This window comes from Lonchura striata, chromosome 7, assembly GCF_046129695.1.
Source record: "Lonchura striata isolate bLonStr1 chromosome 7, bLonStr1.mat, whole genome shotgun sequence".
Lineage (NCBI taxonomy): Eukaryota > Metazoa > Chordata > Aves > Passeriformes > Estrildidae > Lonchura > Lonchura striata.
In genome coordinates this window covers 17,061,884-17,080,093 of record NC_134609.1, presented here as the reverse complement: position 1 = coordinate 17,080,093, position 18,210 = coordinate 17,061,884, and the positions used below count along the sequence as shown (strand labels likewise).

General features: G+C 37.0%; 1 protein-coding gene across 2 annotated transcripts in view; it reads left to right on the top strand.

Moving 5' to 3' along the window:
• The window catches only part of EXOC6 (exocyst complex component 6), an 87,201-nt gene that overhangs the window by 55,743 nt on the left and 13,248 nt on the right, over nt 1-18,210 (top strand). For both annotated transcript variants that reach the window (XM_077784642.1, XM_077784641.1), the window contains exon 20: nt 7,080-7,153. In XM_077784642.1, coding sequence (XP_077640768.1) covers nt 7,080-7,153 — 74 coding nt within the window. The remainder of the gene's footprint in view (nt 1-7,079; nt 7,154-18,210) is intronic.

Below are 18,210 nucleotides of genomic sequence, written 5' to 3'. Positions count from 1 at the left end.
AGCTGTTGATCTGTAGGAAGGAAGTTCCAAGAATATGTGTTAGGGATGGTTGTATAGTTGATGACTGAGATACAGTGGAAAGGTTCACTAGAGATTTTTTCCATTGTGTATTTTCAGATTCTTCTGCTCTGCTTTTGGGTTTTTTTGTTTGTTTTTTTTTCCCGAGGTGTCTTTTGTGTTATGTATTTGAAGCATAGATCTCAATGATTTTGGTGACAGCTGTAAAATGAGGCAGTTATACAAGTCAGATCCTGAGGCTTTTAGTTTGGATACATGAAAAAAATTGGTGACTACTCCATTAGAAGCCACCTATGGGAAACTGAATATTTCATTTCAAGCAATTTGGTTAGCATCACAAAAGGTTCTTGTGGGAGTCTAGAGACAGACATAGGGATGTTTTTGACATTTCAACCATATACTTGTCTTTCCTTCTCCTGCCTTAGTTGTTACATTCCAGCTGAACTCAGTAACAGGTAGAGCAGGCATCTTTCTGACAGTCCCTCACTGTCCAGCCTTAGGGCCTTTCAGGGTCAAATTGATAGAATATTTGTGATTGTGACATTAAAATTTTGTGCTCGTACACGGTAACCAAATGGATAATGATTTGACTTTTCTTACTTTTAGTATGCTTGATGTTGCAAATTTAATAGTGTATTTTTCAGGTAGGTACATAGGAGTGTGTTTGTGCATTTTTGTAGTTTCCTAGATATAAAAAAGATACCAGTTGTTAAAAGAGAAATGATATGGTATTCATAATACTGACATCATAATCATTCATCTTAACAAGGTGAATTAATGCAACCACTAAACCATCATGTGCCTCCTGAACAAATAGTGTAACAGTGAAGAAAACTTGTCCTTTACAATATTATTCTAATTGTTTCTAATGTTTAAAATAACAGCTGTGAACAACGCAGTAGTTCACTACTCTCTGTAGATGACCAATGCCCTGTTTCACCCTGGGATTTCTAGCAGTACAGGGGATAAAATGCATGTCTTGCAGGTGACTTTCACAATATCTTCACAGCAAAGAAGGGGGAAGTTCCACTGTTTCCAGCTGTTGTCTGGTCTTTGGGTTGTTTTCAGACCTTCTTCTTCTCAGGCCAAGGTTGATATGTGCCCTGATTAGTGTTCTCCTAATTTCTATTACCATTCTATCTAGCATCTTTGGTTGATGCACAGCAGAAACTTTATTCAGTGAAGAAATCTTAGTAGAATTTTATTTAGTCTAAAATGATAACATTTCATTATTTTAAACTAAATAAAATTATATAACATAAATATATTATTATATAAAATTATATAAATAAAATTATATAACATATTATATATGTAAAATGACATACTTTTTCATATGTAGCTGTTATTCTGAGTATATGGCATGGACAGGACATACCAAAACTTTGGCCAAAATAAGAAAGTTTCAGAAAGCTAGTAACTTAAAAACTGAAAAACGCATTTTTCCACCACTGTGTAATTTCTAGCATGGGCTATATAAGTGCTAATAGAATGAACTTCATTTTTTCCTCTGTGAAAAGCTTTTAAAGCATTTTAGGAAAAAAAAAAGAAAGGTTTTATATAGAAACAGAAACCCTTTGAGTAGTTTAAGTACAATTATGGAAGCTTGTCAGAATAGTGTGTTGCAACAAACCACATTCTGCAGTCTTTGGAATAAAGGAGTGACACAAGATTTTGGTCAGACTGCTTTGCTGATGTGGTTTCATTCATAAGGTCCATCACAGGCACATTCCAGGCCTCACTGTGATGCCTGTGATTTATGTTCTTGCTCATCACCCTCCCCCAGCTTTATTCTTTGATGCTTTGGGATTAATGGATACGACAGTGACATTTCAATTAGTGCTTAGAGTGTGCAAATAATTCACAACTGTTGGGAGTTTTCTACTGTATTGTATTAATGGATTTGACATTTTACTTACAATGGAGTATACTCAGATGAATTTTGAACTAAGAATTTAGATGACATGTAGAAACTTATTAATATCTGAACATAAACTTTTAAAAATTCTTGCCAATATTGTAGTATTTTTTTTCTGATCATTATAGTTTTATTCTGTCTAATATGAACTGGAGAGATCTAAATAAAATCAGAAAAATGTGATAATTCATTAGTTTCTTTCCTTTTCTGTTTAAAAGTAATCAACATTACAAACAACAATCCAGCAGTCTGTTAAAGTCAGTAAGTGCTCTTCTTAGGGAAAAAAAAAGTTTTCCATCATCTTGCTCTTCTTCTAGCATGTTTTTTGTTTCCTTCCAAACGTTCCAAAAAGATTTCAGTTTGATTTCAGTTTGTCCTGTTCTAATGAAAGTATTTCTCTACTTTCTCTGCAAATTTTATAACCTAAAGCGGTGTTTTACCCCTGTATTACCATTCTTTCTCAGCTATTATTTTCACTAGGATGATTGAGATTCCTGAAACACTGTTCAGAAAATAGAATGCACTGAGTCCCATTGAATAAAATCCAAAGAGTAGTCTTTTGCTTGAATATTACATTTTGGTTCTTCATGGAAGGAAATGGATTGGGAAGGGGTGTTTCTGTTTCTTGAAGATGAAATTCAAATGTGGGTTACTGGGAGAAAGGTATGCATAATACAGAATGAGCTTTTCAGACACCATCCAGATCTGCTTAGCCTACATCAGCTTCTTATTAAGAAATTTGAACTTGTCTAAAGTTGTAATTGTTGGAGGAGCTAAATGTTTTTGCTTTTTTTTTATTGATGTGTTTTAACATAGATTAATTGTGAGGCAGGATTAATTGACAGAATGAAATATAGGTGAGTGGGCATCCTTCTGCACCCATATGTGAAAGGGTGAAAAGGTTTTGAGTCTTGCCTATAAGCAAGCAAGGGTTAGTGGAGAGTTAGTGCAAAGCTGGGTACTCAGTGTTTTCCTGATCAGCCCTCTGTGTGGCTTCCTGGCAGTCCCTCCTTCCCCCACTGCCTGGAGAGCAGCAGCATCCAAGAGCAAGTGATGTCCTGACCAAAGTGTTCTCTGCTGAGCCCAGAGTCCAGGTGGGCATGCCAGAAGCTGAGGAACCCAGATCCTGTATTTCCTTGAAAAGGCACCATATTCTTCTCTGGGGGCCCCTTGCTTTACCTGCCTCCTCTCCCTTCTGGGCAGCCAGGTTAACTTCACTGGCTGGAGGCCATCCTTCATCTGCCGCTCACATCTGGCAGCAGGCGCGGCGCAGGAAGCAGCGAGACCTCGCTGGAGCTGGGGCTGCAGCCTGGCCAGCTGGCAGCTCCCCCAGCAAGGCTCCCCCCAGGCCTGTTTGAACAGCTGGAGCATCCAGCAGGGCTGCAAAGTGGCTGAGGCAGCTGAGACAGTCACGGGATTCTCTGCTCTTCCTTTAAAAATACTTCTGTAGCTTTGCTGTCCCTCCTGTGAGTCAATGCCATGAGACTGGAGTTAAGCTGTCCTCATTTAGCTTTTGATTCAAAGTCTGGAGTCTGGTTTTTCATTTCTTCCACTGAGCAGCTGAACTATTTGTCAAGAATTAGGTACTGAATGCCCAGACCAACAGTGAGGTACAACCAGATGATGTCTAAAAGACAGGATTTTGAGCCAATAAATTTAAGAGGCCTGTTAATAAATGTAGAATTGTGTAGAAATTCAGTGCAATTTACAGTTAAAAGTGTCTTAAATTCCATTTAGTAGATACAGCCTTTATGTTAAGATCGCCATTAATACTTATATATATATATATATGTAAATTCTCATATGTCCTGAATACAAAATGTAATTATAAGATCAAAGCAAAATATTCAAAAGAAAATGGACTGAAGTAATCTTTGCAACGTTTGTATTCATCACCTTCCAGTCTGTTTTTGTATATTTGTTTCATTTGATCCTATCTTCTTTATATTTCTAAACCATTTGTTACAAGGAAGTATGTTGGGATTGTGCATACTGAGGACCCACATTGTTCTTGTTCTAAATACACAATATCAACAAAGCAGAGGAAGAGAAGATGAACAAAACCCTTGTGAATACCAGATTCATATAATGTATATTTTCAACTGATTTTTCCCAAACATTTGAGTTTTTGATTCAAACTGCTGAACAGCTAGTTGTTTGCCCTTAAGAGTGACAGTTTAATAGTGATCTTTGCATTTCATTCTCCTATATTGTAAAATTCCAGAATGCTTTTATGCACATTAAGCCAAACATCCAACCAGCCCCCTACCCCTGCAAATCCTCTTTAAGCCTAGAATGATTGTAGGGGGTGAATATTTTAAAAGATGTATATATGACAGTGTTTCATTACTATCTAGAAAAGGGCCCTTAGGACAAAGACATTAAGAATGTTAATCCTGTTCTTATATCTTCCTAATATGCTGTGCAGTAGAAAATATTTAATTAGCTTTGTAAAATTGTTAGCAAAACTTAAAAGCCCTGCACTGAGGGTGGAGGGGGAACTGTCTGACTGTTACCATAAGTAGATTATCTTTTTGCCCTCTGAACTCATGAAATTATAATAATGAAACAAATTCTATTGTAGTCACCTGTCAGAATGTTCCAAATGTGAGAATAAATGTTTGTGCTATAATGAGTGTCCCTAATGTTGTAAATGCATTCATAGTATAAAATTGCAGTTTAAGAGAACAAAGCTTGTACAACAATTAGGTTTGGTACATGACGTGCTTCTTGTTCTACAGCTACAATGCTAGTAAGTATTATGTAGAGAAACAAAATTATTCTGCATTATTTAATGCATTAGGATAAATTCCAAACTGTCTTAGCCTGATGAGCACATAAAAGATGCAAATATTTGCCCTGTGGCATGTAAGATTATTCTGCTGTAGGAAGAAATCTCCCAAAGTAAAAAGTGCCAAAAGCAAGCTGAAAAGACTTTCTGAAGGTCACAGTTTTCAGTTATATTTATTTTTCAGTTCTGTAACCCCTTTCTTGCCATTATCTTCTTTTTCCCAGGGCTAGCTATAATTCTGGAGTGGCTGAGAGCTGGGATTCTGGTGGGGGAAGCTGGTGGCAGTGTGCTGTGTATGAGCAGAAAGTTGGGACCAGCTCAGATGATCTGGTTTAAGGAGTGTAAAAAAGACCCCCTTTGACCATCATGCATATCCTTCTTATTAATGTCCTGTCATAGCTCAGAACTCATTTGTCTCTCCTCATCTGTTTGCTGTGGAGCTTTGCTTAGGATTCCCTGCTGGAGTGTGGTGTTCCATGTTAAACTGGGTTTGGCTGAGCTCAGAGCCAGCTTTGCTGTCCTTACAAAAGGGTGTTCCTAGTGGCCATGAAAAACAGAAGACAGCCATGTAACACACAGGCCTTCAGCCTGGGTTGTTCAGTAGGGTGCCTAAGGTTCCTAGGCTTAGGCATCTTCGTCATTCTGCAGGCTGGTGATTGTACAAGCTGATTAGTCTTTGCTGATTTAAAGAGTTTATTATGAGAAAACTCTCCCTATAAAATACTGAGCCTAAGGTATGTTTTTTCTACTGTTTTTTTTTTAAAGGCATGTTTGTGATCAATTAAAATTCTGTGAAAATGCCATTAGAAAGTTGGTATTACTTATAAAGTAGGAAGACCAGACAATTTCAAATCCACACGTGAATACCGTAATTAGTGAGCATTTGCCAATGTTACCAGTTCTTGTCTGTGACATTACAGTGGTCTCCCTAAGCATTTGATAGTTATTTTTTATTTCTTCAGTTGATAAAGAATAAGGTTGTATTGCAGTTGAATTCATTCTCCTATTACATGACTCTCATGAAACAACTTTTGCACTAGTGTAATACAAGTAATAAATTCTGCTTCTCCTGGTAAAGCTGCTATTCTAATACCATATCCATCTATTACTAAGCTATTTTTAAGTATTCTGAGATGGTCCTAGTAGTTTCTTGTTCCATTTAAATAGGTGCCATTATCTAAAATTGTGTTTTAGACTTGTGAAATAGTCAGTTTGAATTCATTAGTGTGCTTTAGGTTGAAACACACATTCAGAAGTAAATGTTTGAGGCCATTATTTTACCATCGTGTTAGCTCAGACAGCAGTGTTTTTTTGGATTTTGCCTCTACATAATCCATGATTTCTAACTAGCCTTTAAAAAAATATATTAAGGATTTAATATAACTTCTAAATGTTAGTATTAAGAACAGTAGAGTTTAGCACTGGGTCTGGAAATTGGATTCATATGTTTTGTTTACCATTGAATGACCTGTTTCTCAAACTTGGGAAAAAAAATTACCTTTCATTGCCTTGGCTGATGCTTCTCTAAAGCTGTTGCAGTAGTATCTACTTTGTTTTGTTGAGAGTTGTACCTGAAGGGCATAAGAAAAATACTCTCAAGTTCCTTTGAAATAAGATACCTAACCTGAATGAGGATGTGAGGTAGTGGTTGTTTGTTATTAACTTGTGTCTGGGATAATAACAAAATGTATATTTATTTTTAATTTTAATGACTATTGATCTTTTCCTTAGTTATATCAGTAGCTGACTTTCTTTCACTTACCATGTTGCCATTTTTTGTATTATGAATATATTTTTACCTGCAATTTTGACAGCCAATTCAGCATGAGCAGTTCATTATTGATAAGCAGGCTAAAAGGCATGAGCAGGCATTTCAGCTCTGCCCTGACCATGGCATGTAGGGCTTTCTACTTGTTGTCTACACATGAAACCAACTCCCACTTTAGTGTTTGTCCTTTAATGATATTTGGCTGGAGGTGGAGGTTTGCTGTAACAAAGGCAGATGCCTGAAAATACTTTGACAGCCATGGAATTGGAATTATTTTGAAATTCTTCAGTAATCATGCACCTCAGGCTAAAAAATATCTTGGTTTCTGTGGTCGTAGCATTACTACTGAGTTAGAATTTTAAGCAAAATTTCTAATAATAGTGCTAAAATTATTACTCTTTGGGATTATTGGAGAAACTGTTGAAAGGTTGTTTGTTGGTTTGTTTAATTTTAATCAGTGTGAGTTATTAAACTATTAATATGAAACTGTGCTGCCTAGCATTTATATTGCACAGAGCTTGATTTTTCTGCTAGATTAAAAGAAAAAAATCTACATCCGTAATATTTTAACCTTTTTTTTGCAGTGTTTGCTAGTTCTGAGCCTGTGCCAGGATTCCAGGGAGACACCCTGCAGTTAGCTTTCATCGACCTCAGACAAGTAAGACACTAGCTGGTGTTTTCTATCCTTCTAATTTCCCCTTCTGACCAATGCTGAAGTTATTAAATTCAAGAACCTTTCATGGTTCTGCATTCCCATGTAATTAGTTGTGAAAAGCAGTTATTTGAAGTGTTGTTAGTGGCACTATTCCCTCTAATTTAGTATAAAACTGCTTCTCCAGTGTGTGGTTAGGGGGCACTGTGCTACTGGAAGTACTGTTACAGGAATATTGGATTGAATTTTGGTCCTGACAATGTTGTGAAGATCCTGTGATGCCTTTTTGCAAGAGTGTGCATGTCATCATGGTGTGTGCTGGTCTGACTCCATTCTGATAATTTGCTCCTGTCTACAAAACTACTCTGGATAGCAGAATGAGGCGTGGTATTATTTAACATTTCCTTTCCTGAATTTGTTACATAGAATTCTTTCAAACTGTTGGAAAGCAGCTTTATTCCAACTGGATGATCTTTATTTTACATAAAATTTAATTTAATTATATTTTAAATGCTGTAATATTGGAAGCACTTTTACACAGATCTTGGGAAAGTTTTCCCAGACTACTGTCTACTAAAATCTTTGTACATTTGGACAGTATAACCACCATAACAAAGGATCTTCAAATCTTTTCATGTTTGAAGTTAGCTTTTACAAAGGATTTATTACTTCATAGAATTATAAGTGTAAGTATAATTTAAATAGTTAAATGGGTAATTTACTGCACATGGAGGATCTTTACCCTTCTGCAGATGTTGGTCTTATTTTACAGGGCCATTACGAGCCTATCAAAGTCATTAAAAATAAGAGAAAGTAGAAAGAATTCCATACCAAATTATCTATATAGCAAGAATATTTTTGCTTTTAATAATTTTTAATAATTTGTTTTTCACAACAAGATTATTAAAGGGCATTTCAGAAGGGAAGCTTCTTGAGGCAAAATATTCAGATTTCTCCTGGTAGCTAGAAAGAACTTCATTAAAGTGTGTTTTTAAATTAAAAAGTTAAAAAAGTAGGGTTCTCTGTTAGATTCTTACAGTAATATAATAATGAACAATATCTACAGTGGGATAAGTGTGTGCTGTGTGACAAGGATACAGGATTATGGCTACAAGACTTGTTCGTGCCACAAGTCTCATCTTGACTAGCAGCCTTCCTCTTTTGGATTCTTTTTTAACTCTCTTTTTATTGTCAGTGTTAAAAGAGACTAAACATCTTCCAATTTGTACTTAGATAATTTCAATTGAAGGGAAAGGATGTTGAGATTTTGTCACCATTTCTGTCATCCACCTAAGTGGAGTCCTTGCAGAGCCTTCGTTTGTTTGAAGGGAAAACATGATTTCCATATATGCAAGAGGGCAGGGTGTGTACATACTTGCTACAGGAAATAAAGATTTTTGTATGTTTTAAGCACTAATGGGGAGTATGTCACTTAAATAGGTATTATGTTGTTTATGTTAGCAATTTATATTTAGAATTCTCTCAAGCACTTTACAGAGGATGCTCTGTAGGTCATGTGAGTTTGATTGACTTAATATGCTTTATAAACAGCAAAATTTTGAGCAACTCTGTTGGGTTGCAACTGGACCTTGCAGATGTAGAACAGTTCTAACATATTTGGTTTGGTTTGGTTTTTACTATATTTTTGTGTGCATCACCAAAAGGCATTTCAAGCACACATCATAAACTTCTACCACTTAGTTAGGATTTTCAGTGCTTTCCCTCTTCTCCTTATTTGTGATCCATTTCTGTCTTAATAGGGTAGATGACAGTTCTTTTCAAGAATACTTAGAAAGGCAACAGAGCCTTTTTCAGAAGGTCCTTATAAAAGGTCATGCTTCTGTTTTTTAGTTTGAATTTGATACTTCTTCATGAATTGCAGGATATGAAAGATAAGGAAGTAGGTCCAGTGGTCAGGTTTTACCTGCCCACCCGGACTGTGCCCTGAGGTCAAACTCCTGATATTGGCTGTTTGGTACAGAGGAGCTGATGACAGGTAGGGGCTGATACAAGGGGGAAAGCTTGAACCGTATCAAAGCTAAAAGGCAGGAGATTTGGGACTCAGTGAGAGACTGTAGCTAAAAGATGGATCAGCAGGATTGCCCTCTTCTTAAAAAGCAGCTGACCTGCAAGGGAAAAGACTTTATCGTCCTGCCAATCACATGGTTGCTAATGGAAGCCAGTTATCTCAACAACTGCTACTCTGTGCTGTACTAGTGCAGTGTGTAAGATTAATGAGGATTGGGCAGTAGGACATTATAGCACATATTACTAACGAAGTAAAGTCACAGGGAGCCAGCTTGGAAGACAGAGAGAGGAGCTGCACGTGAATGATTACCATGTAGGGAGGAGCAGCTTTGAGAAGAATTGCCATAGGTATTTTCAACCTAACAGGTCTTGATCCTCTATCTTTCCCTGAAGACAGTGTGTGGCCAGCATGTTGCCCCCAGCACGCCCACTTTCCTTCTTCTTTCCACAGACATAGAAGAGCAAACAGAAACAGCTGGCACAAGGAAGAGTTGTGTCTAAGACAACAGTAGTTAGTAGCAGGAAGCTCTAAGAGGACAGAAATCACAAAGGAGCAAGCACTTACCAATGATCCATTTGAGTCATCTCTGTCTCTTTATACTGTTCTCCACGTAAGCTTTTGTCATACTTAACATGCTCTTTAAAGATCTTTGTAATCTGAAGAAACCCTAGTCAATAAAGATTTTTGTGCTATTTTCATCACCACAGTATCTCAGCATCTTACACAAGTGGCTTGGTGGAGTTAGCTGATCCCACTTGATCATCTAGGAAGAAACTTGCAGCTCCAGCTAGTTTAGCAGGTAGAAAACTGGGGCAGAATAATGGTCCTGTGCAGCTGCAGTAATTGTGTCATGCCTTATGCCACTTGTCTTAGCGTATGACCTGAGGTCACACCTGTGTGCACCCTTTGACCCCACTTAAAGCCATTGAGGGGCCATCTCAGCAAGGCAATTATCAAAGTGGCATGTGCTGCTTTACAGAGAATGGTCTCTGGCATCTTGTGGAGATGACCCAGCTCTCCTACAACTTGCACTGCTCTCTGACAATCATTTCTTGCTACTGGCTGTGCAGAGAACCTGGGTAAATAGTGCAGTTGCCCAAAGTGAGGAGGGAATCAACTATGGGGACTTTGCTACCAATTCAGATCTTAGGTCAATTGGAATTAACCTTCTAAAGTAAGCAAGTCTTAGTTTGTCTTACTTGAATCGTCTCTGAGGAGGAAGCACAGCCTCTGACATTAATTAATTTTTTCCTAGTTATGATCTGTTCTTTAGTGCCTAAAGACTAGGGTTACAGTTCTGGAATGTGAGGCAGTTTCTTGTATGTCCTGTACATTTAAGTACTGTGAGGATAAGACATGAATATTATAATTTGTTTGTTATTTTTTAGAGACCCAATGTAGTGGACAAGAACAATAACCTTGTAGTAGGCTAAGAGTTCAACGCTGCTGTCCTAGGCCAAATGTCCTGATTCTTAACTTAGTGGGTGCTAACAAATACCTATTCTTGAAATAAAATTATTTCCTGCAGAACTATAACTAAACTGCCAACATAGCTTAACTTTGTTTCACTTTTGACTTGACAAGTTGATTCTAATGTTACTGTCCACCATCAGCACTGCTTAGGGGTGTCTTCCTCTACTATCTCATCTAGCTTGATGATTTGTGGAATTTCCTTGTTTTGCTGGGTTGAGGAGAACTGTGTCTTATCTGTGTTCTTTTGGCACTTAAGTACATGTTGTTAACACCTTCCAGCTGCTGTCAGTGTTGGTCCTGCAAAGGACAGCAGTCTCAAGTGAAAATGATCCTATGCTATTGGTAACTCCAGAGTTAAGCAACCACAGTAGCATTATCTCCACCCACATGGCAAACAGAATTTACAGTCTGATAGTGGTGTCCTTCAGATGGAAGACCAAGGGCTGTGATCATCTATGTCCATAAGCTCTGCTAAAGTGTGGGGGGAAATTTTAGAAGATTTTCGGGAGTTTTTGTTTGTATTTTCTCAGTGTTAGAGATAAATTGTAGACAAAGTCATGACACAATCAATATGATTAATATAGAGAGTAATTTATCATAGAAACATTAGAAGGTAGATTTTTGTCAGACTTTTGTTTATGATGTGTGTACATAAGCATGTGTCACTTCTGTGAACTGAAGTTATTGGTAGTATAAAACATGTATTCCATCTGCAAATTGACACCTGATATTTAGAAGTATAATAGATTTTCTTCTAATTCCGAATAATTGATAGTTTATTTGGTTGCTTGTCCATTTATACTGGAATGTGTTTACTGGTGAGAAATATTACTAACCTTTTGAACTGTAGTATTCCATGCAAAAAATGTAATGTAAATTTATTTGAAAGAGGAAATTGTTATTACTACTTAATATAGCCCTCTTCTTTCTTCCCATTCATTACTGAAGCATTGTCATTCTGACAAACTGAAAAGTAACTTCTTGTAGGTAGGAACTGTGTAACAGACCACTGGGCTTCAATCCCAGGCACAGGATTTTCTGTCACTAAAGGCAGGGTGACAGTTCAGTCTTCCCCACTGTTATGCTTGCAGTGTTTAATTTTCATTAATTTCCTGTAGCAGTAACTACGTTTCAGCTCTGGCTTGTCTCTGATTCCCAAACATGCAGCCTGCCAAAGATCTTGCCATCTGTGTTGCCTGTGGAGAATGCTCTTGAGCCCTTCAGTAGACCTCAGAGAATTAGTTGCAGCCTGTTGCCAAGCCTGTTCACCATAACTCTTGGAGGCTGAGGGCTCTAAAGGTGTGCTCTGGCTTCCTTTACAAGCTGCCAGCCCGCAGAGTACCTATGCTTTGAAATTAGTGGGGTACACACACCCTGACCTCTGTTCTGAGAAAGACTCTTGAACTGAAAAAACATCAGGAGTTTTCAAGAGGGAGAATCCCCAACAGTATGTTTAGGAGTAAGTCTTAAAAACTTCTGAGTTTGAAGATAAAAGTAAGACTTTTTTCATAAGGCAACAGTTTGAATCTTTAATTAGAAAGTAGTATAGAACATTTCATCTTTTGCTTCCTGAGGGAAATGGTTGCTGAGACTTTCATCTTCACAGAAGCTCTTTCACAATGCTTACTGATCCCTTTCCCCCTGTTATGCACTCTCCAGCTTCTCTGAACAAGCAGAGGAGCATGTTACATCTGTAACATGAAGCCCAGCCTCAGGGTGCTATGTAATGGGATTTGTGCTTCTCTAGTTTTCAGTGCAATGCTGCTTATTTAGCTAAAGGAAGGAGCTCAGGTTTCAGACAGCAACAAAGCAGGAGTTGCATGTCCCTGGATTTCAGAGCATGGATCCTCACTTTGCTGGAGGAGGAAGGCAGTTCTTCCTGGACTTTCCCTTCTCCATAAATTGACTAAGGCAGGAGGGCTTGAGGCACATTGTGAGCAGAACAGGCACCAGTCAAGGTTCAATATCTCATATATTTGCATCATACAATGGTAGCATGCATATGCATCTCTGGGTTTAAAATGATAAAGTTATTTGAGTATGACTGCAAACAAAATGTGCATTACCTGGCTTGCAGGAAAGACACCATATTTCTACAGAGTACTATATTCTTCCAAGTAAACAGGAATTCTTCACACAAATGTGACAACTTTTTTGTAAATACTTATATTCCCCAATAAAGTCTCTTACTTTTGATTTCTCCTTTTCAGCTATGTTCTGCAAAGCCTGTAGTTAATCACAATAGGCTCAAATCACAAGCTGTGTGTATAGATACTTGTGAGGAAGATCTCAATCAGTGCTCTGTACACAGAAGCAAGCTGGCTCATCACTGGGATAGGATTTATACCTGCCAGCTGGTAAGAATTAGGAAGCTTGGGAAACAAATGCACAGAAATTAGCAGCAGGGGGTCAAAAACAAGCATGGCTTTGGATTCACTATCTTGATAAGGATTTGCAGAATCAAAGCAGAATGGCAAGTTAGTAATTTCCTGATAGTAATGAAATTCTGACCCTGTAAGTGCCAGAAACTTAAAGCACACATGCTGGGTATTAGGTGCCTGTGTATTCTTTGGGACATTAAATCATTCGTCAAATTCAGTGCAAAACAGGTTGTATTCAGTTCATATAAATGCCCCCTTTTCAGCAGAGAAGTGTAAATAACATGTTGATCATGTACCAGGTTTTTGGTCTAGATCATGGTGTACTAATGATGAGGGAACATACTTGAAAACAGGTTTGAAAACCTCAGTGTACAAATGCTGTTACTTTGCTAGCTCTATCAATACCTCACTTAACAAAAATTATATATAAATTATATATAAATTATATTATAAATTATATACATATGGCTATTTAACTTCAAGACACCCCATTCCATAGATGGAATCATCTATGGCAAAAAGCTTAAGTCATTTCTCCAAAGGAAAGTATAGTATATTGTACACAAAAGGCTGTATGGTGTAAAGGGGTAACCTGTAAGCAGAATGCCATCTCTTCATTGACAGTAAGGAATGGCATAGGTACCTAAACCACAGAAATTATAAAATATAAGAAAATTTCTTATTGTTTCTTTAAGCTAGTTAATTTAAGGGATACAATTTTTTGAGTTCTCTTCTTACTTAAGATACACACAAGAGCTAAATGAGTCGACAAGAAATCTGTATTATGTTTTTAGGATCTACACAGAACTTGGGAAGCACTGACTCAGCTTGACTTGGAGACCTGCAGATAAAAGTCTTTGAATAAGAACATACACCTTACTTAGTGCATTTCATTTTGTTGTTAGGTGAATTTAAATTTTTGGGAACTGAGACAGGAAATCATATTTATTGATCTCGTTTGAAAGAAACACTTGACTTAGAACTGTGCAGGGCACTTTCATATTCTAAATGCTACCATCATGGAAATCCCCGAAAGTTCCACTGGAGAGGTTGATCAAAGCAGATATGAAGGAAAAAAAAAAAAAAGAAAATAAGAAGTTGGCAAAAGCTGCTGTCAAGACTATTTAGATGGACATATCTGAATCCCTGTCTGAATACTACCATCACATTTAATCAGCTTTAAGCTCGTCTTGGTCATCATTACTTTTGCAAGTCACAGTTTAGAAATAGTTAAATCAATTAATTCAAAACCTACAGAGCTGTTGTTATGATGAAAGTTTCATATATCTGGGGAACCTTTCCATTCAAGAAAGCTCGTCCCATAGTTAAGAGGAAATTCATATAAGATTGGGACCTAAATTTTATCCTTGGTAGTTGAGGTGAAATCCCAAGAATACTCTACATATAATGTTAGAACCCAAAGGCTTCTGTTTCCGTGGGCATGACACTTAATTTCTTTACTAACTGGCATGCTGTGGAACACTTTGTGAAGCAGCCATTTCCAATGACATTATGAGAGAAGGTACTAAATAAGCTTCATTTGGAGGAGGTTTTATTCTTTTGCAGAAGGACCTGTTGGTAGGAAATTTTCAGAAGTTTCACTTCAAGATAATTTCTCAATTAACAAATATCTTCCTTCAATTAGAAGCTGATCTGTGTGCCTGTTATATTTGTAAAATCCTACTTACCTTTTGAATCACTTATACACATTCTATTCAGTCGAAGTGACTCAATGAAATGAAGATTCTCTTTAGTTATTCTGCCAGCAATTTTGCTCCCATCCAGTCCTTGCTTTTGTCATAAGAAATTATGTACGTGCAAGGAAGAAAGAGTTGGCTGCGCAGCTTTCCGAAGTTTGTGAATACATTATATCAAGCTGTTGTCTTCCTGCCAACAGCCAGTTGCTGCAAGATCTCCACCATTGTGTCTGGGCCCTTCTGTAGCCATGAGTTGATGGATAGAGTTCAGTTTTGGAGCACCATCTCCCCAGTACTTCTCTGAATACTGTGAGCAATTTTGTTCTTATGAGTAATGAATAAGCATTGTTAATTGAGCAACACAAGAGAAGAAAATTACTGGTTTCCTTCGAATTACATGTTATTTGTATTCTCTTAATGTTTCTACGTCCTAGCCTCCTATCAGGGAGCCATGGAACTGGTAGCTCTGTTGGTGTATTAAGTAATTTCTGCCCCAAAATCACTTATATTCTCCAGCCTTATATAAACTGGTAGTACCACTGGTATGTATTATGTACTGAGCAGCACTACTAACCCTTTAACCCTACGGATTTGCCTTCAATATTTTTTTCAGTTGAATCAATCAACATAGTTAGGTTTCATTCCTTTTCTAAATTATCTGTCAATCACATGCAGCAGACAGAATACCCCATTTTTTCCCTTTTGCTAGTTTCTTCTATGAAAAAGAAAGTCCATCTCATCTTTGAAAGTCACAGCAGTGCAAATATAAAACCCAGTAAAAACAAAGGAATGTTTTACATCAGGAAAGTGGGTTTTTCTCTGTCTCAAAACAGTAACAACACAACGAAGGAATTGCATGCACATAGTAAGGCAATGACTTGAATTGGTGAAATGTAGTTAAAGAATGTTTATTCATTTGGATCATAATATATTAAGTAAAAAAGATCATATGTTCAATAGTGTTTGTATAGGATGTACCATTATGTGACACTGATCTGCAGGTAGCTGTCTTAGAACTGCAGAAATACAAATTAAAAGGTATTACTCTGTCTAGCTAGACTGCCTTCAGTCAGTGAAATTTGGGAGATGAAGTTAATACAAAGATACCAATAGCTGGCAAAAGAAATAATTTATTTTCATCCTGGTTTGTTTCTGGTTTCTAAATGAAGTGCACTAGGTGTACTGTAAGCAATATGACTGAACCAGCATGTTCTTAAGCACAGCTTATCATGTAAGTTAACATTTATGGCTCTTATGGGTGTGTCAGGTTTGGAGCAATTAGTACTTTTACAAACAGTGCTTTGCAAACTATTTTAAGGAATAGTAGAATAAAAAGTTCACATGGAAGATTCACATATAGATTGTGCCCTCCTTGCAGAAGACTGTTTAGAGCAATAGTAGCAAAGGAACAGTGCAACTTAAAAGACCCTGCAATTACAGAAAGTATTAATAAAGAGTGAATAATAACAGAAATGCAGAAATGAATCAAAATATGAATAGATGGAAGTACTAGATGATGGGGAGAAAAGAAGAACATAGAAATACGGGATGAGGTGAAAAAAAAGATAAAAAGTCAAATTGTGTCTGTAAATGTACTTTATTATTCTTACCTTTTTCTTTCTGTGTTTTTAATTTTCCATGGTTTATGCGGAAATGTTCTTACCCAGTAAGAACATTTCTTTTTTAAACAGTAGAAATTTGAAGAAAGGACTTTCAGTACACAGTTAATGGTGTTTAAAGTCCCTAAAACCATGGGCTTGCCTTATTCCCAGGAGAACTCAAGCTTTCCCAGTTTCAGTACTGTGCCTCCAGGAAATCAGAAGGACACATAATTAGCCCACACTCTTCCAGAGTGCGCTGTGTAACTTGATGCAGTTAAACCAGAAGACAGTTTTCATCTTTTGACCCTGTGTCAAATGTGTCAGTTGAGTAGCTTACCTGAGATCTGTAAGACAACATAGGCCATCAGACATTTTCCCATAGAAAGGAACATGCAGTAGGACACACACAAAACCCACAATTTTAAAATTTACTTATTAAACTTTTAAAACTTACTTCTTTTCAAAGTAACAGAAAAAGTGGTCATTGAAAATGACACAACTCAGTGCATTGAGATTCTGTTTCTTTTTTCAGTCTGAAGTTTAAAGAAAAATGTTTGCCCTTGCTTGAGATGTATGAAAAGAACTCTAGTTTCACAGCTAGTGGCTCTTCAGGCACTAGAAGATGTGATACTGTCATTCAAGTGTACATCCAAATGATAGTTCTGGGAATGGTAAAATGTTTAGCATAGTGTCTATGTCTACGTCTTGCATCCAGTGACATGCAGAACAGGGGAAAAGGTTCACAATGAAACGGAATAATGTTGAATAACTCCTAAACAGAAATGCCCTGGTAACTGGGTGGGGTGGGGTGGGGTGGTGGTGGTTTGTGTGTATCAGGGGGGACCTGCATAACTGATAGAAAAGGCACAAGGTGAAAACTCGAGTGACACTGTAAAACAGCCCTCACAGCTTAATTAAATAAAACAAATAATGTGATTTAAACTTCTTTGAGTTAAAATTACTTTAATAAGGGTGTTAATTACTAGAGGATTAACACTGCTTACATGTGATAATAGATCTGGTCAGTCAATAAAGGGTGAGAATAATGTTCGTTTAAGAAGCAAAAGAATCTAGCACAGGATTACTCCCTAGAAAGGGATAACATTTCAAAGTGGCAAGTAAAATCAGGGGAAGGTGTTTTCAAATTGCAGAAGGCATTAGAGGCTGAATTTTGCCATCATTACTCAGCAAAAGTTCCATGTGTTCTGGGATCTGTTGGAGCTAAAATATGAAGAGTACTTATTGCACATTACATATAAAATAATTTGTAATTACTCGGTCTTTCAGGGAAATCATAAGCAATAATTTTTAAGATAAAACATTTTTAAAAAATATTGTCTATATGATTGAGGAGAAAATGCATAATCTAAAGGGAAAAATAAAAACCGTCTTCTAAGGAAAATAATTTCTTGAAGAGGTATTTCTTGGAAAATAAATTGTATTGGATTATTGCCTTTAAGCAAAATGGGGTTTTTCCTAATATTTTTGCAAGCAGCCAGAGGAGAAAGATCTTTTGCAAAAACCCAATTTAAAAAAGGAAATTCTGAGGTAGCCAGGTTGCAACTTGCTGGGCTTGGAAGCCTTTGTTAAACCAAGTTACCTAGACAACAAGTTAACAGAACAAAACCAGGATTTTATATGGGCTATAGTAGTTGCTAAAATGTTTTGAGAGTCATTTGATAAATATAAATAGGGAGTAAATGTTTTCTTGTAGCTGAAGAGGAAAGTGAAGGTTGTCCATGAAAGCATATAAGAATTTTTTCCTAGTGATTTTGGCTTTCCTTTTAACTTGTCTCTATTTACATTCCTGAGCTACTGACTGCTGAATTCCTTGTCCAGAGGTTCTCAGGTCTAGCATAGCTTTCCCTAAGGGATGTAACTT